General features: G+C 43.1%; 1 protein-coding gene across 2 annotated transcripts in view; it reads right to left on the bottom strand.

The window, feature by feature from the left end:
* IDNK (IDNK gluconokinase) overlaps nt 1-27,565 on the bottom strand; it is a 102,121-nt gene that overhangs the window by 24,321 nt on the left and 50,235 nt on the right. Inside the window, exons 4-5 of one of the 2 annotated variants that reach the window (XM_075340372.1) lie at nt 12,092-12,135; nt 1,675-4,067 (exon numbers count right to left, since the gene is read on the bottom strand). The exons of the other annotated variant lie outside the window; for it this stretch is intronic. Coding sequence (XP_075196487.1) covers nt 3,695-4,067; nt 12,092-12,135 — 417 coding nt within the window. The 3' untranslated portion in view covers nt 1,675-3,694. Of the gene's footprint in view, nt 1-1,674; nt 4,068-12,091; nt 12,136-27,565 lie in introns of those variants that run through there. 2 annotated transcript variants of the gene reach the window in all.

The raw sequence follows: 27,565 nt of genomic DNA, 5'->3' as shown, positions 1-27,565 counted from the left end.
TCCATCCCTTTCTTCTGAGCTGGAGGAAGAGTCCCACGTCCACCACCCAACACAGGACCTTGTCTATTACGGACATTGGTAGCTCTCGTGTTAGGTCTCTGGTGAGTCTCTGGTGAGCTGTCAAACAGGCAAACCTGGCCAACGACGCAACAGCGATCCGGACCTGCAGAACGACCTAGCTAGTCAAACACTGGAAACGAGTGATGTGTCACAATATCTGTCAATCACTATTCTCTGTCAGTCGGTCTCTCCCTCTCGGTCTCTATTCTCTATTCTCTGTCGGTCCGTCACTATCTCTGTCCCTCTCTCACAGTCTGTCGGTCATTTTCCCCTCCTCTCTCATACTCACCGATCCCCGATCTCCGGCGCGGCACTGCACGGCATTCACACTGCTGCGGCGGCTTTTACTATTTTGAAAAAGCCGGCCGCTCATTAAACAATTTCGTATTCCCTACTTTCCCTGCCCACAGGCGCCTATGATTGGTTGTAGTGAGACACGCCCCCATGCTGAGTGACAGGTGTCTCACTGCACCCAATCACAGCAGCCGGTGGGCGGGTCTATACTGTGCAAACAAATATAAATATAAACTGTGCAAACAGTGACAGCTCAGCTGATCGCGCTACTCACCTCAGTTGCTGCGTGGAGGTGACAGGAGCGGCGGTGAGTAGCGCGATCAGCTGAGCTGTCACTGAGGTTACCCGCGGCCAGCGCTGCATCCACCGCTGGATCCAGGTAACCTCAGTGACAGCTCAGCTGATCGCGCTATTGCCTTCATTAGCTGCGTGGAGGTGACAGGAGCGGTGGTGTATTCTGCTGCTCCTGTCACCTGCATGCAGCAGAGCTTGATGCGACGCTGGAGGTCCCTGGATTACGCCGGACAAGGAGGGCTTTTTGGGGCTGATTAAATTGGTGATGAGGGAATGTGTTTGTGTTTTTTATTTCTAATAAATGATTTTTTCAGTTGTGTGTTTATTTACTGTAATTTACAGATTAATCATTGAAGGAATCTCGGGGAGACGCCTGACATGATTAATCTAGGACTTATTGGCAGCTATGGGCTGTCAATAACTCCTTATTACCCCGATTTGCCAACACACCAGGGCAAATCGGGAAGAGCCGGGTACAGTCCCAGAACTGCCGCATCTAATGTATGCGGCAATTCTGGGCGGCTGTTGGCTGATATTGTTAGGCTGGGGGGCTCCCCATAACGTGGAGCTCCCCATCCTGAGAATACCAGCCTTCAGCCGTATGGCTTTATCTGGCTGGTATTAAATTTGGGGGGAACCGCACGCCGGTTTTTTAATTATTTATTTATTTATTTATTTCTATACTCCAATGTGACACGCCCACCGGCTGCTGTGATTGGGTGCAGTGAGACACCTGTCACTCAGCGTGGGGGGCGTGTCTCACTGCAACCAATCATAGGCGCCTGTGGGCGGGGAAAGTAGGGAATACGAAATTGTTTAATGAGCGGCCGGCTTTTTCAAAAGAGGAAAAGCCGCCGCAGCAGTGTGAATGCCATGCAGCGCTGCGCCGGGGATCGGTGAGTATGAGAGAGGAGGAGAAAATGACCGACAGACTGTGAGAGAGGGACAGAGATAGTGACGGACCAACGGAGAGAGAATAGAGACCGAGAGGGAGTGACCGACTGACAGAGAATAGTGATTGACAGATATTGTGACACATCACTCGTTTCCAGTGTTTTAAGTCCCTTTTACACACTGAGACTTTGCTGCACAGCGGGAAACAAAGGACTAAAGAATGGTCCTGAACGATTTGTAGCGATCAGCAACTTCACAGCAGGGGCCAGGTCGCTGATGTGTTTCACACACTGCAATGTCGCTGGGGAGGTCGCTATTACATCACAAAACCGGTGACATTACAGCGATGTCGTTTGAGATGTTGCAGTGTGTAAAGCCACCTTAAAGTTAGGCTCACACCACATTTGGGGATTACATTAAGAGGATCAGTTTGAAACAGTCTACCAATGATATTCCCCAGAGGTATGCAACTCTAACATCTAAATAATGGTCATTAACTCCCATCAATACAGTTGAGGAATGCGTTTACCAAAACACAACTCCTTTTGGATTAATTTCCTAATGAAGAAACTGACCAAGAGGACATCCACTATTTACAAAACGTTAGGGATATTTGGCTTTCGGGTAAAATTTATGTAAAAAGTTCACGCTACAGTGATATTTTATCATGAAGTAGGATATTTAAGTAGAAGAATGTAATGGTGATTTCCTCATCTCAAACAATTTATTGAAACAAAAGCCAACAGTGGTGGGTATACCCCCAAAAACTTTCAATGTCTCAATAACTTGTGATGTGGCCTTGAGTATCAATTACAGCTTGACAAAGACGTCTCCTGCTATTCACAAGTAGAGTTATTGTCTGCGGAGGCATGGCATCCCACTCTTCTTGAAGGGCGGCCTTCAGGTCATTGAGATTCTGAGGTAGAGAGTAATGAGTCTCTATACAGCGACTCAGCTGATCCTATACATTTTTATGGGATTGAGTTCTGGACAAAGTTCAGGCCACTCCATTTGAGGTAACCCAGTCTCTAGCAGCTGTTCCCTAGTGATGTAACCTAGAAGAGCTAGAGCATTGTCCATGAAGATGAAATTAGGCCTGTGTGGTTCATGCAGAAGCACAATGACTGGATTAATTATGTTATTCAAGTAGTAGGGGCTTGTCACTGTACCATTCACAACGTGTAGGGTAGTTCTGTATTGACTAGACACACCTGTCCCCACTGAATACCATTACCACCAACAGCTCACCTGATGACAACAGTGGCTGATGCATAATGCTCTCCTTGAAGTCTCCAACATCATTGGCAGCCATAATTTCTGCTCAGCGTGAACCGACTTTCAGCAGTGAACAGCACTGAGGCCCACTGGTCCCTTGTCCATCAAGAAGATGATGCCTGTGCCTGGTGGTATGGTCAGGACCCTTTCAGGTAATCTACCTTGCAGACTACGCTGATGTAAACCATTTCGAATGGTCTGATGTGACACTTGGGTGCATTTCAACTCCCTTAAATGTGCCTGGAGTTTTGTGGCATTCTTCATCCAGTTCCAAAGGGCATTGTATACAATGAAATTGTCATTAGTGTGGAATGTGGCCAAAGGACGTCCACTTCTGTACCTTTCTGTGACTCTTCCAGTGTCTCTGCATCTCTGTTGCAACCTGCTGATGACACTCTGTGACACTCTAAGCTCAGTGGCCGCTTCCGTCTGAGAACATCCTGCTTGAAGCCTCGCAATGGCACTATACTGCTGACCAATTGTTAGGTGTCGTTTTGATGTGATGATGTCAAAATGTGAACAACATGATGAGGAGAGCTGTTTAAATATCAATTCTAATTGAACCCCAAAATATATTGAGCAATTCATGTATCAAACTCCTGTTGTGAATTTTGCCATTAAGCTCCTTGGTAGAGAACAGCAAGTTTTGTAAAAATTACTGAAACATTGAACAATTGGCCATGTGCATTTAAAAGTTTAGAGAAGGCCACATAAAGTTCACCTGAGAAGGTTAGGGGGCATTTTAGGATCATCCTAAATTTGAACTGAAAGCCGAATATCCCATCTTTTTGTGAGTAGAGTATATGAGGTGTGCTCCTACTCTGAGCTTTGGATTTTAGTCTCGCCATTTCTTTAAATGCAGACTTTATAACAGAGACTAATTTCCTTTCTGCTCTAAGTGTATCTTACGCTCCACTTCAGCCTTTACTTCAGATACTATTTCAAAGATATTCTTCTCAATATTAACAGCCATGAACAGCTCAGGTGCTGCTGGAGGCTCTAGAGTGTCAAACTGGGACTGTAGTAATGTTAATGGCATGAAATGTCCCCTCCGCTTCTGCATTCGCTCAGAAATCAGTTCTATTGAACCCTGCAAATAGATGAACAATGTATGTGAAGAAAGGTCATCTTCATTGTGTTGCCACTGATCTTCAGGAATAAGTGTGTTCTGTCCTGTTGTCAAGGTTTTCCTGTAGGCTTTCTTCAGAGCAGAACATGCCAGCACGATATGCTGACAACAGGCCTTCTCCCTATAAGAGACCATAAGAATCATCACCTTCTCAGCATGTCATGTGTTTATATACTTCCCTCCTTCCCAACAACAGTAGTACCGTGTTTCCCCGAAAATAAGACAGGGTCTAATTTTATTTTTGGCTGCGAAAAATGTGGCTTATTTTCAGGGGATGTTGTATATTTTTTTATTGCTTTATTGCCCTGTTGTGTTGGTTATGTGTTGCTAATGTATGTTAATGAAAAATGAATATTTACCCCTTTCCCCGCCCAATCCTCTGTGGCGGCGTCAGTATTTTGGGTGCAGTCAGACTGCTGTATTATTCAACTATTAATGCAAAATGAATATTCACCCCTACCCAACCCTCTGTGCCGGTGTCATTGATTGGGTGCAGTCAGACTGCTGTATTATTCGCTCGTTAATGCAAAATGAATATTCACCCCTACTCAACACTCTGTGCTGGTGTTATTCATTGGGTGCAGTTAGACTGCTGTATTATTCACCCGTTATTGCAAAATGAAAATTCACCCCCTACCCAACCCTGTGCTGACATCAGTGATTGGCTGCAGTCAGACTGCTGTATTACTTGCCTGAGGATTGCATTCCAATCCTAGGACTAGCCATCTGCTCCCTTGACCTGAGCATGACAGCTGCATAGAAATACATGTTTCCATGATGAGTTTTAAAGGGAACCTGTCACCAGTTTTTGGGCCTATAAGCTGCGGCCATCACCAGTGGGCTCTTATATACTGCACTTTAACATGCTGTATATAAGAGCCCAGGCCGCTTTGTAAAACATAAAAAACACTTTATAATACTCACCTAGAAGGTCGCTCCAGTGCACAACGGTCGGAGGGGTGGCGCCGTTCTCCGGGACTGGCGCCTTCCCTTTCGGCCATCTTGGTCTTCCTTATTCTGAAGCAGTGGTGCATGGCGCGTCTATGTCATACACACAGGCCGGCATTGAGGTCCTGCGCAGGCGCACTTTGATCTGCCCTGCACATGTCAATTTCTTCTGCTGAGTTTTCTCTTCAATATTTCCCCATAGACTAGCATTAGATGTAGAAAATCCGCAGGTAAAAGATACACATTGCGTTTTTGGTGCATTTATTAGGCAGAAATGCATAAAAAATGCATGTAATCCACACCTAATAATGTCAATACAAGGGAGTTTAAAAAACCAAACAGCTTTATTTAAAGTACAACACGCCAAACAGAGATAAAAACGCAGCATCAAAAATGCACAAAAAAAAAATTGCAAAAAACAAAGGTGTGGAGAAATTCTGCAGCATCAAAAACTCAATGGATACTGATCATGGGAACATAGCCTGAAAGAATTGACATGCTGGAGATTTAAATCTGCAAGGATAAAAAAAAGCAACATGAGACTTCAAGATTCTCATTCACTTTAATGGCATCTGGAAAATCGTCAGGTTTTGTGTCAAATATGCACTCAAAAACGCATCAAAAACACAACGTGTGCATACAGTCTCATGCTGTCAGCTGAAAAAACCTGGTGACCCCTATGTCTATCCTTACGATTCTCCTGTGAACGCTAGCAGATGTCCATAGGAGATTGAGATTTCTGCTAAACAGAGCTCTGTTCCAAGTACCCTAATGGGACTAATAAAAAAAGTAAAAAATAAAAAAAGTAGTTATGAAAAAAACAAAAAAAATACGAAAGTTCAAATCACCCCCTTTTGCCCCTTTGAAAATAAAACAATAAAAAAACCACACATATTTGGTATCGCTGCATTCAGAAATGACCGATCTATCAAAATAAATTAACCCGATCGGTAAACAGCGTGACAAAAAAAAATTAAAATGCCAGAAGTACGTTTTTTTGGCCACTTCAACATTGCAATGAAAAACATTATATCTACTCAAAAAATGGTACAATTAAAAACATCAGGGCACAACAAATAAGCTATCACTGAGCACCAGATCCCGAAAAATAAAAACATTATGGCACTAGGAAAATTATGCCAAAAGTGAATTTTTTATTTTTTTTTTACAAGCGTCTGAATTTTTTTTTCACCACTTAAAAAAACAAAACAAAAAAAAAACATACTTATTTGGTATTTTCGTGCTCATACTGACCTGGGGAATCATATTGCTAGGTCAGTTTTTCCATATAGTGAACATGGTTAAAAAAAAATAAATATATATATATATATATTTTTATATATATATATATATATATATATATATATTTATATTGGAATTGCATTTTTTTTTTCCCAATTTCACTGTACTTGGATTTTTTTTCACCGTTTTCTAGTGCACTATATGGTAAACTGAATAATGTCATTCAAAAGAACAACTTGTCCCCCAAAAAATAAGCCCTCATATGGCTATATTGACGGAGAAATATAGTTATGACGCTTGGAAGAAGGGGAGGAATAAAAGAGAGCACAAAAAAGGAAAATGGTCATGGCATGAAGAGGTTAAAAATGCTAAAAAATTTGGACCAGAGTGACTCTTTCAAAGGCTTGTAATCTATGTAAATGTCATGGACCATGTAATAGCTGGATTCCTAATTAAATATGTATTTTCATGTCATGTGTCCTTGTGAAATGATTATTCATTCATCATACAATTACCCTATTTATGTAGAATTATCACAGATAAGTGCCATCCAGACGTGGCAAACTGTGGGGGTCGTCCTCTGCCGCTGAAATGCTCCTTTCTTCATGGTCACTGGTGATTGTTTTGTAAAGCATTTAGACATGAGTGCTTCATTAATCTTTCATAGGATGCTCTGGTGATCAAAACAATCATCTGAAGTTGCTGTATAAAATCATAATGTATTAAAAAGATACATGTGTGCACAGAGAGCATGTCCTGCAAGTGCAGATAGAAGTTTCTCTACATGCATTCCACCCAAAACCATCCCTGTGTGCCTCCGCATAAAACTAGAAGTATACGCAGGTGATCTATCGGTATTATTTTCTGACTGTACTCCTCATTGTATGGAGAGGCGATACAGCAGTGTGTGCTGTCATACAACAATGAAAAGAATTATACTGTAAAATTCCATTCACTTGATATCCAATAATCTAGAATAAGAGTCAGAGGCATAACTGGGGGGCAGGAGGAAAACTTGCCTGGGACACATCCAGCAGTAGGGCACCTTTGGGCCACCTAATACGGAGGTCTGAATTGCCTCCCCGGGGGCTGTTTTTTGCCTTCCCCCACACTGGGAATCTGCAATTCTCTAAACTGTCTTGCAGCAATCAATTGTACTTGTGCCTTTCAGACAAGAGCACAATTTTACAATTCAAGCCCTGACTGCTAATACTTCCAGGTCAGGTCAATGTAAGCAGCGTGATCAGGTCATCTGATCATGCTTCTGAAGTAATTTGCAGGTTCCGTGAAGGAGTTTGGTGTTGTAATTGATCCAGTGGAGTCGAAGACACCAAAGATTTATTGTAATAGAAAAAAGAAAGTGTATTTGAGGACATAGTATGGGGAGTGGGGGGGGGGGGGGTACATCTGAGGATCTGAGGACACAGTAAGGTAAGTAAGGGAGTGGGATGGGTGCTCACACTGTATTGAAAGTATGGGGGAATTTGAGGGCACAGTATGTGGACAAAGGGGATGTGGGTAGGATGATAGGACACTATAAAGGAAGTGGGGGGGAATTTGAGGACACAGTATGGGGAGAGAGTCAATGGGATAGTTGCGGATACATTATGGGGAGTGAAGAGAAGAAAGAAAAATTTGAGGACAGGGTATGGAAAGAGAGCAGTTGGGATTGGTGTGGACACATTATGGGGAGCAGAGGAGAATCAATAAGGGGAGCAATGGAGTATATTTGAGGACAGAGTAAGGGGAGTGAGGGGGTGGGATGGGTGCAGACATAGTATGGAAAGCAAGGCGGTGAGATGGGTATAGATACAGTATGAGGAGCAAGTGGGAAAAATTTCATAACACACTATGGGGAGCGATGGGATGGGTGTGGACACAGTATAGGTAATGTGGAAGTGGAATTTGAGGACACAGTATGGGGAGCAAGGAGGTGGGATGAGTGCATAACTGTATGGAGAGCGAAAGGAGGGAATTTGAGCACACAGAATGAGGTGTGAGGGCGTGGGATGGTTGTATGCATACACAATATGGGGATTGGGGGAATATGAGGACACAATATGGGGAGGATGGGGGGCAATTTGAGTATACAATATGAGGAGTAAGGAGGTGGGATTGGTGCGGACACAGTATGGGGAGCAAAGGTGGGAGAAATTTGATGACACAGTATGGTAAGGAGAGAACGGGAGTGGGTGCTGACAAACTATGTACAGCAAAGGGGGGTGTATGAGTAAACAGTATGGGGAGCGAGAAGGACTGGGTTCAGACACAGTACATGGAGCAGGGGGGATGTGTGAGGAGCCAGCATGGTTAGTGGGCTTAGAGCGCGACATATACCCGTTTTTCTCTTTATTTTATATATATATATATATATATATATCTTCAATATTATCTTAAGAAAAGATATAGTAAAATATTTACAAAAATATGGAGGGTGTATTCCCCTTCATGATATACTGTATATGAGTCTACCTGACATTACAATTGATGTACCATGTACTGATGATAGTTCTGGTGATTTATTCATGTGCTAATGGTGGCTCTGGTGATGTATTTCTGTACTGATGGTGGTCTTGGTGATGTATTCATGTACTGATGGTGGTACTTGTGATGTATTCCTGTACTGATCAAGGTTGTGATGCTGTGTTTCTGTACTCCTGGTGGTTCTGGTGGTGTATTTCTGTGCTGACGAGGGTTGTAATGCTGTGTTTCTGCACTGATGGTGGTTCTGGTGATATATCTATGTGCTGTTATTGGTGCAATTTATATACATGTGGACCCATGCTGACTAGACATGCGAGGCCTTGAATGAGGCCTTGAATGAGGCCGGACATGTCAAATAGGAATGTGTGAAGAAGTATGCAAATCTCATACTTGCATTCACATGACAGTCCACTCTTGCTGGCGGCAACACTGTGAGAATTCGGAAGCCTGAAGTCATCTAGACTGACTGTAGACTTTCATTACAAACCTCGAAGAACTGTTTAAGTATAAAATGAAGCACGGTAGCATGCCCATTTCTTAACAGCGTTTAATAGATTCACATGGCCACTTCAATCACATGCAATTTTTATACTTATGGTCACTCTTTTCTGAGTTTTTTTACAAAATTGTGAGAGAATTAGGAAGAGTAGCTCGTTGGCACGTGACTGTAAGTAAGTAAATTGCATTTGAATGAGCGGTCACATAATGATTACTCAAAATGCTGAAGAGGGAGGGAGGCGCCAAACTGAATTCCTAACCCAGGTGGCGGTAAACCTAGATCTGCCTTTCATAAGAGTTAATCAATTAGAAAAATTTTAAGAAAGATTAACCGTCATTTTAAATCAATAGTACACAAAAAAAATAAGAAACCTATTAAATATATCTTATTAGAATATTACGCTTCTTTATCATCCTGGATTTATCTTTCATTCTGAATTTGTGGGCAAAATATGTGCAGATACATTTTCACATTACTGAAAAAGGAGGCAGTTGGTACTGAAAATGTTTGTTTAAAAGGTGAGAACCAGAGACATGCAGATATTCCGCTGTTAGTTAACCTCAAGTGACAGTTACAGTTACATAGTTACATAGTTACATAGTTACTTAGGTTGAAAAAAGACCTAGGTCCATCTAGTTCAACCTTCCTCCACCAGTTCAAACCAGAGTACCCGGAGGAAACCCACGCAAACACAGGGAGAACATACAAACTCCTTGCAGATAGTGTCCTTGGTGGGAATTGAACCCAGGACTTCAGCGCTGCAAGACTGCAGTGCTAACCACTGAGCCACCGTGCTGCCCATTCTTCATAGAACTTTATAAGCACCAACTGCCATCTTCTACCTTAGTAAAGAGAAAGTCTTCACTGAAGCCAGATTTTGAATTGAGAATTTTGAGAATGAATGGTTAATCCTGGAGGATAAATCTAATAAGGTATAGTACAAAGTTTATTAATTTCATGCATATTGATTTTTGAAAAAAAATTCCTAACGACGATGGTCTTTAAATTTTAGAAACAGAATGAGTGTCAACATCTATCAAAATAGTCTAAAGTCTAACTTTAAAATGGTCTTTGTTGTCAGTCGCAACCAATCAGAGCTCAGCTTTCATTTCCTAAGCTGCTCTGGAAAAAAGAAAACTGCAACAAAGACATTTTTACTATTAGGTTAAGTTCCCAGGATGAATTTTTGACTGTGTATTTTCACTGCACAGAAACCACAATGTCCTATTATTCCACAAAGTGGAGAGGAGTTTTACAAATCTTATGCCCTCACTTTTTGGTTTTTTTTTTACCGTGTAAACTAATCTGCGGGTGCATGTTTGAAATCCGCAACATGTCAGTTTCTCTTGCGGGTAGTACGCTGAGTTTTAAGGGTGGATTTCCCCTGTAGAATTGCATTGGATGCAGAAAATCAACAAGTAAAAATTATGTTTTTAGTGCATTTCCCTTGCGGAAATATAGTAAAAACACATGTAGCCCACACAATACTGAGAAATTAAAGTTTTACTAAAGCCAAACAGGAAATATTTCAAACAAAGCAGCTTTATGTAAAATAGAATATACTAAAAAGAGACAAAAAATGCGATAAAACCACATGTAAAAAAATGCACTCAAAAACGCAAGTGTCCTAATTTACCTAAGAGGTGCAGAAATGCTACAGAAAATCTGTAAAATCAAAATCTCACCAAATGCTCATCATGGGAATGAAACCTAAAATTAAAGTCTGAATAAGGCCCAAAGATATTAGCACAGTTTGTGTTGAGACATTACTTGAGGCTTTTCTTTTGGAAGATTCCTTAAAGGGAACCAATCACCAGGATTTTCATATATAACCTAAAGCCAGTGCTATACTGGCACTATCGGGCTGATTCTCCTCATACCTGTAGTGGTCAGCTCGGATGTTTAGGTTTTGAAATCCAAAAAAGTAAAGTTTATTAAATTAGCCGCTTATTGAGTTACAGTTGCAATAGAGCAGATAATATATTAATAGTTATCTCCTCCCCCTGTTAGAATTAGTATAAGTATTATACAAATTATTCACTTTGTTGCAGGACCTGTGTGAGGTCATACCCATGTGACCTAGTACCAGCTTTGTTGTCTGAGGCCCCGCCCCTTCTGGTCACATGGGTATGACCTCACACAGGTTCTGCAACAGACAAAGTGAGTCAGTTGTATAATACTAATTCTAACAGAGGGAGGGGATAACTGAATATATTATCTGCTCCATTGCAACTGCCACTCAACAAGCAGCTAATTTTATAAACTTCACTTATTTGGATTTCAAAACCTTAACATCCGAGCTGACCACTATAGGTACATAGAGAATCAGCCTGATTCTACAGCACTTGCTTTAGGTTATATACGAAAATCCTGATGATTGGTTCCCTTAAACAATTCATTGAAATTGGCAATAGACTGGCTAATGTAATAATCAGGAGATAGCAGAGACCCAGACAGGGAGGGGGGGTGGAGCAAGGACAATGACAAATGCCCTGAGAACACAACAGTAGTTTGCACCACCCCCCCAATTGGCTTGAGCAGTGTTCTTTCAGTATCAGCTAAGTAGGTGGCTTTACACGTAGACATATCTTACTGTGAGAGTAGGTTCACACAACCGTTTCCTCCACGCTCGAGAAAAACGGTCCGATTATTCTGATCAAAAGGTGATCAGCAAAATCAGTGGAGAAAAAAAGTAAAGAAAAAGTATCTCCACCTTCTCCATTCTGATAGTCTGTGACAATCGGACCGCATTTGGGTCCAATTTTTTGCCTTGATGATTTTGACCCTACACTTGGCTAAAAATTGGACATGTCCAAAGCCGGTTAGAATATCATAGGTATGAGGGCTATCTGTGTAAACCATGGATACCACTCAGATGAGAAAATCAGTTGTGTGCAAGAGTCCTGATTTTTATTAATCTCCATATATTAAATAATAAGTAGTAGAAATTTACATGCAGGACACACGCTCACCTTTTTATTAATTCATGCAAGGAGCAGAGCCAAGGATATCTGTCCTGTCAAGAGAAGGAAATGTTATCATTAACACTCATAATTAAGATTCTTATCAATGGAAACAAATCTTTACATCTACTGTATTGTTCCTTCCATTGCTTTTTAAGTGGGAAAACACATTGAATGGCACTTCAGTGATTTATTTCTTTTCCCCTCCTTTTTGGTATTTTCAAAGGCAAAGATAGAGTCAGGCCTGCTGGCCCATTGGCGATTTTTGTTAGCTTTCACTTTAAATGAGTTGCTTCACCATTTTTTTAATTCATAGAATCATAGAATCATAGAATGTTAGAGTTAGAAGGAACCTCAAGGGCCATCGGGTCCAACCCCCTGCGAGTGAAGGCTTTCCTAAATAATCCTAGCTATATGTTTATCCAGTTTTCGCTTGACGATTTCCATTGTTGGAGAGCTAACCACATCCCGTGGTAGCCTGTTCCACTCCCTGACTGTCCTCACTGTCAGAAAGTTTTTCCTAATGTCTAATCTGAATCTCCATCCTTTAAGTTTCATCCCATTTCTTCTTGTACTTCCTTGTGCTAATGAAATTAGTGTGGTTCCCTCTGCACTGTGACTACCTTTCAGATATTTGTAGACCACTATTAAGTCTCCTTTCAGCTTTCTCTTTTTCAAATGAAACATCCCTAGTTCCTTTAGCCGTTCTTCATATGACATGGTTTGCAGATCCTCCACCATTTTGGTGGCTCTTCTCTGGACTTGCTCCAATATATCGATGTCTTTCTTGAATTGGAGCGCCCCGAACTGTACACAGTATTTCAGGTGGAGTTTGACCAGGGCAGAGTATAGGGGAATAATTACCTCTCTTGATCTAGATTCAATGCTTGTCTTGATACATCCTAGAATTTTGTTGGCCTTTTTACCTGCAGATCCACATTGTTGGTGAAATCTGTGATCTACTATTATGCCCAAGTCCTTTTCCCTAGTGCAATCACCTTATTCTAGTCCTCCCATACTATATATGCTTTTTACATTTATTTTACCCAGATGTAGGACTTTGCATTTGTCCCTGTTAAAAACCATTCTGTTTTCCTCGGCCCATTCTTCGAGTGTGTCTAGATCCTTTTGAATATGCTCTCTTTCCTCTAGTGTTGGCTACTCCTCCTATCTTAGTATCATCTGCAAATTTTATGAGTTTCCCAGTAATTCCGTTATCCAGATCATTTATAAAGATATTAAACAGCACAGGCCCCAGGACAGAGCCTTGTGCACCCCGCTTTTGACTTTCCTCCAGATTGATGTGTAGCCATTTAGTATTTCTCGTTGCGCCCGAGCATTAAGCCAGTTGTGAATACATCTAACTGTTTTTTTGTCGATTCCATAATTGATCATTTTTTCAATGAGGATATCATGTGATACTTTATCAAATGCCTTACTGAAGTCAAGGTATACTATATCCACAGCATTCCCCTGGTCCAACCATTCAGTGACTTTGTTGTAGAAGGAAATCAGGTAGGTCTGACAAGATTTATTGGTCATAAAGCCATGCTGGCTTTGGTTAATTATGCCTTCCCATCCAGGTACCTAAGTAAATGTTCTTTGACAATTTGCTCAAAGATTTTTCCTGCAATAGAGGTCAGGCTTACTGGCCTGTAATTCCCTGGATCCTCTTTTACCCATTTTTGTAGATATGAATCACCTTTGCCCTTTTCCAATCTAGAGGGACCTCTCCTGTTTCCCATAACTTGAAATGATGGCTGCATGATGATCAGCAGATCCCCGTGGGTTCGTGTCCAGGTATACAATCACCATACAGGTGGGCAAGGAAAATAAATTAGTATATGGCGGCTATTTAAACAAATACGTACCCATCTACTTGACAGATGGACATGCCATTTCTCTTAATAGGGGTTGATGTTGTGAAATATCCCCTTTAAGTTAGATTGGACAAATTTAATGCAGCAGTTTAAAAAGAATAACTTCACCCAGTTTACGCTGGATTCACACCACCAATTTTCCCCAAGTTTACACTGGAGTCACACCACCAATTTTCACCATGATTATGGTGGAGTCACATATCCGTATGACTATTACCACCCAAGAGATATGGACCAATTTTTGGTCAGTTGTCATCCTAGATATAACAGTAATTTTCTCATGCTTTTCTTTTTTCACTGAAACAAACAAATAGATTGAACTTTTTAGCTATTGACTCTTAATAATATATCAATTAAAAATGGATGAAATTTGTATGGGACTCAGAAGTACAGAGTATGTGTTCTGTGTGACATCCGTTTTATACTCTTATTGACTTTAATGGTCTGCAAAATCTAATCAAAATAGGACATGCTCTGAGTCTCAGGGACTGGAAACACTGAACCAGTTTGTAAAGCTTATGTGTGTACGGATGAAAGAAACTCTATGGATCAGTGTGCTAGCTGAGGACAAAACAGACAGCACATGAACATGTCACACGGATGTGCGAATTTAGCCTTACTGAAGAATAAAGATATACTGTATATTCTTGCATAAACCGATATATGTCCGCAGATTGTGAGGATCCTCAGTTGGCAAAGAGAGACTCTGGCCCACAAATCTCTAGATGCATAGAAACCTCAGTGACACCTGCTCTGCAGCACGTGTGTAGCGTGTGGGTGGAGATCAGACTATCAATCAAAGTGCTGGGGATTTCTAAAAGTGTGCTCAAGTGTATAGTGAGCGGTGACAATAATCCCTCCCTGCACTGACCCGATGACTGGAAGTGAGCGGCTGCAGGGAGAATATAACTTTAATAACTTTATTTTCTCCCTATAGCCGGACTTCCTGTAAACCAGCTAAAAATAGAACAGAATGCTATTTACCTGCAGATTACCCCTCTACGTGTCATGACATGCTCTCTTTAAAGCGTCAATCAGAAGTCTGTTTAACATGTATGTGTTGTATCCATATTTTTGCTCAAAAAATAAAAAGGAGACATGTTCATTTTTTATCCAAGTCACGGATCAAAGTAGAAAATACAATTCTTTGGGTCAGTGAATATAACGGCTAGCACATAGATGCCAGCTGTGTGCAATCCATATCTGTGTGCTGTCCGAATGGGTAAAGGTTTTGCAATTTTTTATGAGGGTGCACTCACACAAGCCTTATGACTCACAAGAGTATCGGATAGCATCACCCGTCATGGCCACACAATGTCCTGACAGTAGCGGGTTGGCTGCATGTATTTCTGTGCAGCTGAGGCGCTCCTTGTCAGGAGAGTGTGCGGCCATACCGGGTGATGCGATGCGAAACTCGCGCGAGTCATACGGCTTGTGTGAGCGCACCCTTACCATGAGAGAATCACTGCTGAAACATCAAGGTTAAAAATGATCCATCCGATCCAATACAATGGTGAAATTCTGCTATTTTTTACATCCCCAAAAAGCTCGCTGAAGTCCGAATGAGGCTTTATATGTACCCTATTTATTAACCCTAGAATGTGCAACCATAGAAATCAACCATAGAAAACAAGTAGGCCCCAGGTATGCGTTCTAGGGTTAATGTACAATCTTTTACCCTCCACACATTCTTCAAACTAATCCAGATACAAAGTTAAGATGTATTTACAACTTTACAGCATTAAAAAACCACCCATTTGTACATATTTAGTAATAGTAGGTCATTTAGTGTGTGTTGGCTGTATTGTTGTCTCCACAGCGGGATCTGATTACACAGAGTGGAAGGGCCCGTGGATATGCCGATTATTGTGACAAACTGTCTGTATGGAAAAAAGATACACCAACACGGGTGAGATCGCTCCATTTTTACTAATCAGACAAAGGCACAGTGGGGACCTGAGTGTATTATTAACCCTGAAGCTTTGTCGATTTGTCCTGAACCACTGGGCACTTACTGGCTGATCTAACTAACACCCTTTGGGTGGTGGTGTACCTATCCCCCTCATCAGATATACGAGGATGTGGTGTGGTACAATACTATAGGCAGCACCATAGTGAGAAGACCTTGAGGTCTGAAGTTTTGCCTATATAATTCAACCAGTTGCGCCTGGGTCAGTTGTAACACCTAACTAGCCTTTGTGTTTTCTTTTGTTATGTCACGTGATAGGGTTTATAGGCCCTCTATTATAAGGGCTATACAGTACCTTACTCTCCATGAGGCACTATTTTTATTAAAGGCAAGGTTTTCCTTTCCTTTTTTTAGAGAAATCATTATTAAAAGTTAAATTTTGGTTTCTGCTGTATTTGGTCTTTGATCATTTATATTTCACCAGTGGCTGCATTATTCCAATCTGCATTTAAACAAAATTTGACCGGTGCAAACGTATGGGCACCTCAGCATAAAAGTGACATTAATATTTTGTAGATCCTCCTTTTGCAAAAATCACAGCCTCTAGTCACTTCCTGTAACTTTTAATGAGTTCCTGGATCCTGGATGAAGGTATATTTGACCATTCCTGTTTACAAAACAATTCCAGTTCAGTTAAGTTTGATGGTCGCCGACCATGGATAGCACGCTTCAAATCATCCCACAGATGTTCAATGATATTCAGGTCTGGGGACTGGGATGGCCATTCCAGAACATTGTAATTGTTCCTCTGAATGAATGCCTGACTAGATTTGGAGCGGTGTTTTGGATCATTGTCTTGCTGAAATATCCATCCCCTGCGTAACTTCAACTTTGTCACTGATTCTTGCACATTATTGTCAAGAATCTGCTGATACTGAGTTGAATCCATGCGACACTCAACTTTAACAAGATTCCCGGTGCCGGCATTGGCCACACAGCCCCAAAGCATGATGGAACCTCCACCAAATTTTACTGTGGGTAGCAAGTGCTTTTCTTGGAATGCCGTGTTTTTTTGCCTCCATGCATAACGCCTTTTTGTATGACCAAACAACTCAATCTTTGTTTTATCAGTCCACAGTACCTTCTTCCAAAATGTAACTGGTTTGTCCAAATGTGCTTTTGCATACCTCAGGCAACTCTGTTTGTGGCGTGCTTGCAGAAACGGCTTCTTTCGTATCACTCTCGCATACAGCTTCTCCTTGTGCAACGTGCGCTGCATTGTTGACCGATGCACATTGACACCATGTGCAGCAAGATGATGCTGCAGGTCTTTGGAGGTGGTCTGTGGATTGTCCTTGACTGTTCTCACCATTCTTCTTCTCTGCCTTTCTGATATTTTTCTTGGCCTGCCACTTCTGGGCTTTACAAGAACTGTACCTGTGTTCTTCCATTTCCTTACTATGTTCCTCACAGAGGAAACTGACAGTTTAAATCTCTGAGACAACTTTTTGTATCCTTCTCCTGAACAACTATGTTGAATAATCTTTGTTTTCAGATCATTTGAGAGTTGTTTTGAGGAGCCCATGATGCCACTCTTCATAAAAGATTCAAATAGGAGAACAACTTGCAAGTGGCCACCTTAAATACCTTTTCTCATGATTGGATACACCTGCCTATGAAGTTCAAAGCTCAATGAGGTTACAAAACCAATTTAGTGCTTAAGTAAGTCAGTAAAAAGTAGTTAGGAGTGTTCAAATCAAGAAATTGATAAGGGTGCCCTTACGTTTGCACCGGTCAAGTTTGGTTTAAATGTGGATTGCACATTTTCTGTTAGTACAATAAACCTCATTTCAATCCAGAAATATTACTGAGTCCATCAGTTATTAGATATATGAAACTGAAATAGCTGTTGCAAAAACCCAAATAGTTATAAAGACAAAAGGTTAACATTAATAGGGGTGCCCAAACTTTTTCATATGACTGTATTATATATTCCCTATGCCCGCAAATGGATATTCTGTGACATCATATATGTTCTGCTCGTTTTTTGCGATCCATGTGTTATCCGCATCAGTGATGTGTATAGAATCATGTTCTACTGATTACACATAGCCCAGTGGAGATATTTTCTCCTCCCATTGTATTATCTGAGAGTGTGATTTCCACAATTGTTCGACCCTCTGCACTCTGCACCCCAAACTGCTTTTAATTGTTTTTGTCTTGTATATATGTTTAATAAAAAAACTTTTTGATATTTTTACAAATGTGGATATATGGCTCCATTCTTTGTATAGGTTAAAAATGTTCAGGGGAGCCTTTCTCAGAAAAGCTTATGGTTTAGTGAGGTCTAGTCCCTGGTTCACACTCTCAAACCCAGGAATTGACTGTAACCGTTGTCGGATATGTGTCTTATTAACTTGAAAACATATAACAGGCTTCTGCCACAGCATAACAGACTCTCGTCTACCTTGACAATCTTCAAAAGAAACCTGAAGACCCACCTCTTCCGACAAGCCTACAACCTGCCGTAACCCTCAGTCTGATATAGCGCCGCATAACCATCTCTACCCTCACCTACCATATCCTCACCTATCCCTTGTAGACTGTGCGCCCTCGCGGGCAGGGACCTCCATTCTCCTGTACCAGTCTGTGCCTTGTATTGTTTATGATTACTGTACTTGTCCCTATTATGTTGTCTTGCTAAATTCTACTAAAAAGGGAGCTGAAAGCCCGTACTTACGAAGCGCTCACTGATATCCTAATCAGGCACGAATACTAAGATTCTTTATAGCAAGATACTATTTATTTTAATAGCACATGAATAATCAATGGTACATAAGCATTAGAACTACTTCATAATCATAGAATCTTATACAATAATAGAAATATGCATCAACATTACCGTTATGTTGTAGCAATCCTTTCTCATCGGAGGGACTCGATTAGTGTGAGAAGGAACAACCCAGCCTTTTGCATCACAGGAGCGGTACGTACACTTCAGCTTCCTGGAAGGGTTCCCTAATCTCATTAATAGAGTCCGGTCCTTTTATAAGAAACTTTGTACATTGTGTTTTCTGAGTGGTTAATTGGTGACCAGCATGTGACAGCTGAGTCATGTTCATGTAACTTGACCACAAGCTGCTGTGGGCACCAGCAGCTTCCTGCACATTTCCTGTACATTCTGCCAGTTGACCACTGTCCGACCACAGTTTTCCTGGAGATATTGCAATGAGCCGTAAATTTTACATGCTAGCTTCCTTACACCTGTTATCCATTACCCACAAGTTTCCTAACTGTGGAACTGTAAACATTACTTCCACATTATCGTGGTTTGCTCAAGATCTGTCTGACACATATTCTTTGGTCATAGTGAAGTAGGGTCAGCCAGAGGACATGTCTCTCTGATACTGAATTATTGATGGATCAAATAATATCTGGGATCACTATATCTTTTGATTATGATCCCTATCTAATCACACTCATTCTTTCAGTCATATCACATTGGTATCACATATGTAAACGCCTTTCACATGTAAAGCGCTATGGAATAGATGGCACTATAATAATAATAATAATAATAATAATAATAATAAATAATAATAATGAATGATCAGTTTGGATCTACTGCAGCATATTGACCCTTTATTCTTAGATCCATTTCTCAAGATTCCACATCATCAACATTTGCTCATTGATTGCGCTGTATCTCTGAGCAGACAAGCAGGATACATATATATACCATATATATGAAACTTCACACAGGACTTGGTTTAGGGCCAACATTCTGCTGAAATACATTGCCTTCTAACTATTTTTCTTTGGAGGAAAGCAGCACATGTCAGATCTGATAAAGATGAATGATAGGTTTGTCAGTTCAATCCAATATGCACTGGGACCCCCGAAGGAGATGTCACTATCAGTCAGCATTTATCAGTGCCCAGCTATCACCTTAGCAAACAGTTTAGTCAAAGACATATTCCAAGGATGACATTCTGGAAAGCTGCTGGCGGACTGCAGTAAGCAGAGGATTCTGGCACTGTCTCGTCACACTAGATCAAATGGACAATATTCAATCACAAATCAATGATTAGAAAAAGTGTTCACTGTGGTAAAGCTGGAAAACGGACAGCTAAATATGCTTGGTAATTCCCATATTTCCTATAGATCTGAATACATCATGCACCGTCACAAAATAGCAGAATAAATTTATAGCCGACTAAGACTAGGTTCAGATTAATACGCAAACCATGCAAACACAGTGCTCTTAGCAAAGGGTTTTCAGGGTTTCTGTTGGAGTCCCAAAAACTGTATTCTGATGGGATCCCCAACTGAGTCATTCACTTGAATGAACCCTACAGTTACTGTAGACACTGTCTGCCCAACATACAAATATATACATATATCACAAACGTAAGTACATCCATGACATTTCTATAAATATTTTATTACACTTTTTCATGGGACAACACTGAAGATATGACACTTAGATACATTGTAAAGTAGTCAGTGTACAACTTCTATAACAGTGTCAATTTGATGTGCCGCTAAATAACTCAACACACAGCCATTAATGTAAAAACCACTGGTATCAAAAGAGAGTACACCCCTAACTGAAAATGTCAAATTGTGCCCAATTAGCCATTTTCTCTCCCCGGTGTCATGTGACTTATTACTGTTACAAGGTCTCAGGTGTGAATGGGGAGAAAGTGTGTTACATTTGGTGTTATCACTCACATACTGTCTCCTACTGGTCACTGGAAGTTCAACATGACACCTCATGGCAAAGAATTCTCTGAGGATCTGAAAAAAAAGAATTGTTGGCAATATTCCAACATGATAACGACCCCAAACACATCTAAAATACGACCACTGACTTACTAAAGAAAGTGAGGTTAAAGGTACTAAACTGGTCAAGCAAGTCTCCAGACCTAAACCCTATTGAGCATCTATAGGGCATTCTCATACAGAAGATGGAGGAGCACAAGGTCTTCAACATCCACCAGCTCCGTGATGTTATCATGGAGGATGGAAGAGGATTCAAGTGGTTCCTGTGAAGCTCTAGTGACCTCCATGCCCAAGAGAGTTAAGACAGTGCTTGAAAATAATGATGGCCGCAAAAAAAATTCACACTTTAAGCACAATTTGTCCTTTTTCACTTAGTGATGTACTGCCTTTTTTTTCTACAGCAATTTGGACCTTAATGGTTATGTGTTGAGTTTTTAGAGAGCATACGATACGATACGATACACTTTATTGATCCCGTGGGAAATTATGGTATCACAGCAGCACAACTTAAATCATAACATCAATTACTTAATTGACAAGACAGTAGAGTTGACAGAAGAACATTATACATTAGATTAGGACATACACAGCGGGTGAACTGAAAGTAGAAGAAATAAAGTAGACATTCACCTTGATGATTTAACACTAATGTTATTGTTGTACATTCCCATAGCAGTTGGCACAAATGATTTCCTATATTTTTCCTTCTTACACCTCATTAAGGATTAGCCGGTTACTGAAGGTGCTCTTCTGTCTCATGAATAGCTCATATAATGGATGTGCATTATTATTCATAATCGCCATACACTTTTTCAGAGTTCTTCTCTCCACTACCTCCTCAAAAGAGTCCAGATTGCAGCCAGCAGCAGAGCTTGCCTTCTTGATAAGCTTATTCAGCTTATTAGCATCAGAGACCCGCACACTACTACCCCAGCATATGAGTGCAATAAAGATGGCACTTGCCACTACAAATTGGTAGAACATTTCTAACATTTTGCTGCACACATTAAAAGACCCTAGTTTCCTTAGGAAATACAGTCTGCTCATCCCCTTTTTGTAGACCATCTCTGATTGGCATCTCCAGTCCAGTTTGCTATCCAGGTGGACCACCAAATATTTGTAACTTTCCACCTGCTCTTCCTCCTGACAAGCAATAGTGATCGGTAAACATTCCATCTTTCTCCTGCTATAGTTAGCCACCAACTCCTTAGTTTTCTTAACATTTAGTTGTAGATAGTTACCATGGCACCAATCCACAAAATTCGACACCACCCTTCTATATTCCTCATCCCGCTGGTCTCCCCTAATACATCCAACAACCACGGAGTCATCCGAGAATTTTTGAAGGTGGCAAAAATCAGATTTATACTGAAAGTCTGATGTATACAGTGTGAATAGAAAGGACGCTAGCACCGTTCCCTGAGGGGCACCTACACTGCTCAATAATCTGCTAGACACAACTGCTCCCATCTGTACAAACTGTGGCCGATCTGATAGGTAGTCAGTTATTCAATTTCAGTTATCCAAGTCAGATACCTGTATGCAGGGACTGTTGCTGAGTTCCCCGACCCAAACGCGACAACCTCATTGGCATAAGTATGAAGCTATCGAGTTCAGGTCTGGTGATTGGGGGACAGTGCTTGCATTGCGGTTCTTGCTTGGAATGTGTTTTACACATGAGCCCTAAACACACCGTTGAGCTGTGCCGTTTTGGTGCTTTTTATCTCTAGGGGATTCTATGAGGAGCCTAAAAATACATGTAAAAAATATGCAGTCACATTTTTAAGTGCAGAATCAAAGCTTTTCTATATGATAAAGAAAACATTAAAAATGTGCTTGAAATTTGAAAAAAAAAAGCATCACGTACAGGGAGAAATGCATAAGAAAAGCATACCGGCTGCATGACCTGCCAGAGGATGTGAGTGGCTGTGTAACTGCAGAACTCCAAGGAAAATGCCGCTAAATTCCTTCACAAATAGTCAGAAAACACTTCTGAGCACATACCCTGTATGCTAAGGGCGTGGTGCCTCCCCCAGTGTCCGGTGGCTGAGTTTCTGCATGGCAGACGAGAGTGTGACATGCCAGCCTAGCTACTCTCATCTCACACATAGGGTATCACTTGAACGAAGATATGTCCCTAATAAGACATAACTTGCAGAAAACATTTGAAAGAATAAAAGAGTGTGACGGGAGATTAAGTCTGGTGGAAGATCAGATTGCTCCAGTATAATCAGACTTAAAAACACATACTCAGAGCATTGCTGCCTTATATAATAAAACAGAAGATTTTGAAAGTAGACTCCGCATAAAACAGCATAAAGGTACCGTCACACTAAGCAACTTACCAGCGATCCCAACAACGATAGGGATCGCTGGTAAGTTGCTAGGAGGTTGCTGGTGAGATGTGACACTGCGACGCTCCAGCGATCCCACCAGCAACCTGACCTGGCAGGGATCGCTGGAGCGTGGCTACACGAGTTGCTGGTGAGCTCACCAGCAACCAGTGACAAGCCCCCAGCGCCGCGTGGAAGATGCTGCGCTTGGTAACTAAGGTAAATATCGGTAACCAACCCGATATTTACCTTGGTTACCACCGCACGGAGCTACACGTGCAGAGAGCAGGGAGCAGCGCACACTGAGCGCTGGCTCCTTGCTCTCCTAGCTACAGCACACATCGGGTTAATTACCCGATGTGTGCTGCAGCTAAATGTGCACAGAGCAGGGAGCAGTGCACACTGCTTAGCGCTGGCTCCCTGCTCTCCTAGCTACAGCACACATCGGGTTAATTAACCCGATGTGTCCTGCAGCTAGCTACATGTGCACAGAGCAGGAGCCGGCACTGACAGTGAGAGCGGCGGAGGCTGGTATCGAAGGTAAACAGGGCCGGATTATAGGCGGGGCAGGCGGGGCTGGAGCCCAGGGGCCCCCACCAAAAGAGCTTCTAAGGGGGCCCCCACCATACTTGGCACTAGGCACCTGTCAGCATTTTTTTTTTCACACCCTCTCCCCCTCCGTAAAGACAGTCTAATAAATCAGCTGTGTTTTCGGGGGGGGGGGGGGGAACCGCTATTTATTTGCATCTGCGTCTTTAAGACGCAAAAACAAACTGCGGGCACAGGACGCTGATTGACCTCGGAAGCACCAGCGGCCGCTTGAACTTCCGGGGTCAGAGGTGTGCTAATGCTCCCTGCTATGTGCTGCGGCCGTACCTAGAAGCAGGGGCACGGTGTGGTGGGCCGCTGTCTACTGTCCCCGCTGCGCTCCTTACATGCCAGGCACACTAGCAGGAGCAGGAGGCAGCGCGCTGTGCCGGCTCTGCTGTGTGCCGGCTCTGCTGTGTGCCGGCTCTGCTGTGTGCCGGCTCTGCTGTGTGCCGGCATGTACACTGCAGAGGAGCGCAGCAGAGCCGATGACCGCAGCTTCCTCCTTCCTATTCAAATGTATTTGCGTCTTTCAGACGTAAATACATTTGAACAGCGCGCCGGGACCTGGCCCCGCCCCCGACGTGCAGCAACGTGATGAGATCAGCACCTTGCTGACATCATCACAGTGCTGCCGGCGCCACACTGGGGACATGAGGAAGCGAGCGCTCCATGAAGGAGCTGAAGAGACAGGTGTAATTAATGGGGATGAGTGAGGAGGGGCAGAGGACACAACGGGGAACATTTGTGAAGGAACACAGCTCTGTGACAGGCAGAGGAGGAGCACTGTATTCCGAGGGAGGGGGGGAGGCAGGAGTGTGTAGGGATGGAGCAGTGTAATTTGTGTGTGTAGGGGGTGATGAGGGCTGTATTGTGTGTGGGGGGAGGGGTAATGGAGGGTGCATTGTATTGTGTGTGGAGGGAGGGGTAATGGAGGGTGCACTGTATTGTGTGTGGGGGGGAGGGGTAATGGAGGGTGTATTGTGTGTGGGGGGAGAGGTCATGAGGGGTGCATTGTGTTTGTGTGTGGGGAGAGGTAATGAGGGGTGCATTGTATTGTGTGTGTGTGTGTGTGTGTGTGGGGAGAGGGGTAATGGGGGGTGCATTGTATTGTGTGTGGGGAGAGGGGTAATGGGGGTGCATTGTATTGTGTGTGGGGAGAGGGGTAATGGGGGGTGCATTGTATTGTGTGTGGGGAGAGGGGTAATGGGGGGTGCATTGTATTGTGTGTGGGGAGAGGGGTAATGTGTGTGGGGGGAGGGGTAATGGGGGTGCATTGTATTGTGTGTGTGTGTGTGTGTGTGTGTAGGGGGAGGGGTAATGGGGGGTGTATTGTGTGTGTGGGGGGAAGGGTAATGGGGGTGTATTGTGTGTGTGTGTGTGTGTGGGGGGAAGGGTAATGGGGAGTGTATTGTGTGTGTGTGTGGGGGGAAGGGTAATGGGGGGTGTATTGTATTGTGTGTGTGTGGGGAGGGGTAATGGGGGGTGTATTGTATTGTGTGTGTGTGGGGAGGGGTAATGGGGGGTGCATTGTATTGTGTGTGTGTGTGTGGGGAGGGGTAATGGGGGGTGCATTATATTGTGTGTGTGTGGGGAGGGGTAATGGGGGGTGCATTGTATTGTGTGTGTGTGTGTGTGGGGAGGGGTAATGGGGGGTGCATTGTATTGTGTGTGTGTGTGTGTGGGGAGGGGTAATGGGGGGTGCATTGTATTGTGTGTGGGGGGAGGGGTAATGGGGGGTGCATTGTATTGTGTGTGTGGGGAGGGGGTAATGGGGGTTGTATTGTGTGTGTAGGGGTAATGGGGGGTGCATTGTATTGTGTGTGCGTAGGGGTAATGGGGGGGTGCATTGTATTGTGTGTGTGTAGGGGTAATGGGGGGTGCATTGTATTGTGTGTGCGTAGCGGTAATGGGGGGTGCATTGTATTGTGTGTGTGTGTGTAGGGGTAATGGGGGGTGCATTGTATTGTGTATGGGGAGAGGGGTAATGGGGGGTGCATTGTATTGTGTGTGAGGAGAGGGGTAATGGGGGGTGCATTGTATTGTGTGTGGGGGGAGGGGTAATGTGTGTGGGGGGAGGGGTAATGGGGGTGCATTGTATTGTGTGTGGGGGGAGGGGTAATGGGGGTGCATTGTATTGTGTGTGTGTGTGTGTGTGTGTGTGTGGGGGGGGAGGGATAATGGGGGGTGCATTGTATTGTGTGTGTGGGGAGGGGTAATGGGGGGTGCATTGTATTGTGTGTGGGGAGGGGTAATGGGGGGTGCATTGTATTGTGTGTGGGGAGGGGTAATGGGGGTGCATTGTATTGTGTGTGGGGAGGGGTAATGGGGGTGCATTGTATTGTGTGTGGGGAGGGGTAATGGGGGTGCATTGTATTGTGTGTGTGTGTGTGTGTAGGGGTAATGGGGGTGCATTGTATTGTGTGTGGGGAGGGGTAATGGGGGTGCATTGTATTGTGTGTGTGTGTGTGTGTAGGGGTAATGGGGGGTGCATTGTATTGTGTGTGTGTGTGTGTGTGTGTGTGGGTGGGGTAATGGGGGGTGCATTGTGTGTGTGTGTGTAGGGGTAATGGGGGTTGTATTGTGTGTGTGTGTAGGGGTAATGGGGGGTGCGTTGTATTGTGTGTGCGTGTGTGTGTAGGGGTAATGGGGGGTGCATTGTATTGTGTGTGCGTGTGTGTGTGTAGGGGTAATGGGGGGTGCATTGTATTGTGTGTGTGCGTGTGTAGGGGTAATGGGGGGTGCATTGTATTGTGTGTGTAGGGGTAATGGGGGGTGCATTGTATTGTGTGTGTGTGTGTGTGTGTGTGTGTGTGTAGGGGTAGATGGGGGGTGCATTGTATTGTGTGTGTGTGTGTGTGTGTAGGGGGTGATGGGGGGTGCATTGTAGTGTGTGTGTGTGTCTGTCAGAGATGTGTGTGTAAGAAGCAGTACTGTGTGTGTATATATGAATTAGAGCAGTCTGTGCGCCCCCCCCCCCGAACTATATGGGTTCCCCAGAGCGCTATGTCACCCATCGCAGTGATGAGTACACCACCAGAGCTGTTTGCCACTCCAGTAATGTCTATGCCCCCTGCCCCTCCTGTAATGTATATATCGTAGCCCCCAGCCCCCTCCTGTGATGTATATACAGCAGTGCTGTCAGTGTGCAGTCATGTGTGTTAGTGACAGCCATCGTGAAACAGCCACATGTCCTGAAGGAGCTGGACGGAAACAAGCGGGAGAGGTGAGTGAGGCTGCTGGCGACTTTCCCATATTAATACCTGTAAGGGCTCATGCGCACGTAACTGCTGAATATTCTGCAGCGATTTGACAGCACATGTGCGCGTCAAATCGCTGCAGAAACACTGCATAATGGATGCAGTTTTTATGTACAAAAAAAGCCGATTTCCTGCGCTCTGGCTGCTGCCCCCACCATAGACAGAGTGGGAGCTGCATCCATAGCGCACGGAATAATTGACATGCTCATTTTATGAACGCACGGATTTGGGTCAACATTTTAGCACCCAAATCGCTGCGTTCATAAAAGCAATGGGTGCACGTATCATGCACAATCTACATAGATCGTGCTGGGGACGCAGGACGCATGCATTTACACTGCAGTGCTATACGCAGTGTAAATGCATGGAATTACACAACGTGTGCACGAGCCCTAATGCGTCTGTGTCTGCATATATGTCAGTGTATATGACTGTGCATATATTTGTCTGTTTATATGTATTTTTCTGAATTTGTCTTCAAATATGTATATGTATGCCTGTATGTGTATGTGCGTGTCTGTGTGTGGATGGGGCCCACTGAGACTCTTTCACCCGGAGGCCACAAAACCCTGGAGCTGGCCCTGGCTGCCTTAATATTGGGATCAATAAAAAATATGTGACAAAAGCGGGCTTTACACGCTACAATATATCTAACGATGTGTGGGCGGGGTCACGTCGTAAGTGACGCACATCCGGCATCGTTAGTGATATTGTAGTGTGTGACAGCT

This window comes from Anomaloglossus baeobatrachus, chromosome 1 (genome assembly GCF_048569485.1).
Source record: "Anomaloglossus baeobatrachus isolate aAnoBae1 chromosome 1, aAnoBae1.hap1, whole genome shotgun sequence".
In the NCBI taxonomy this organism is placed as follows: domain Eukaryota; kingdom Metazoa; phylum Chordata; class Amphibia; order Anura; family Aromobatidae; genus Anomaloglossus; species Anomaloglossus baeobatrachus.
This window is presented reverse-complemented; position numbering and strand designations above follow the sequence as displayed.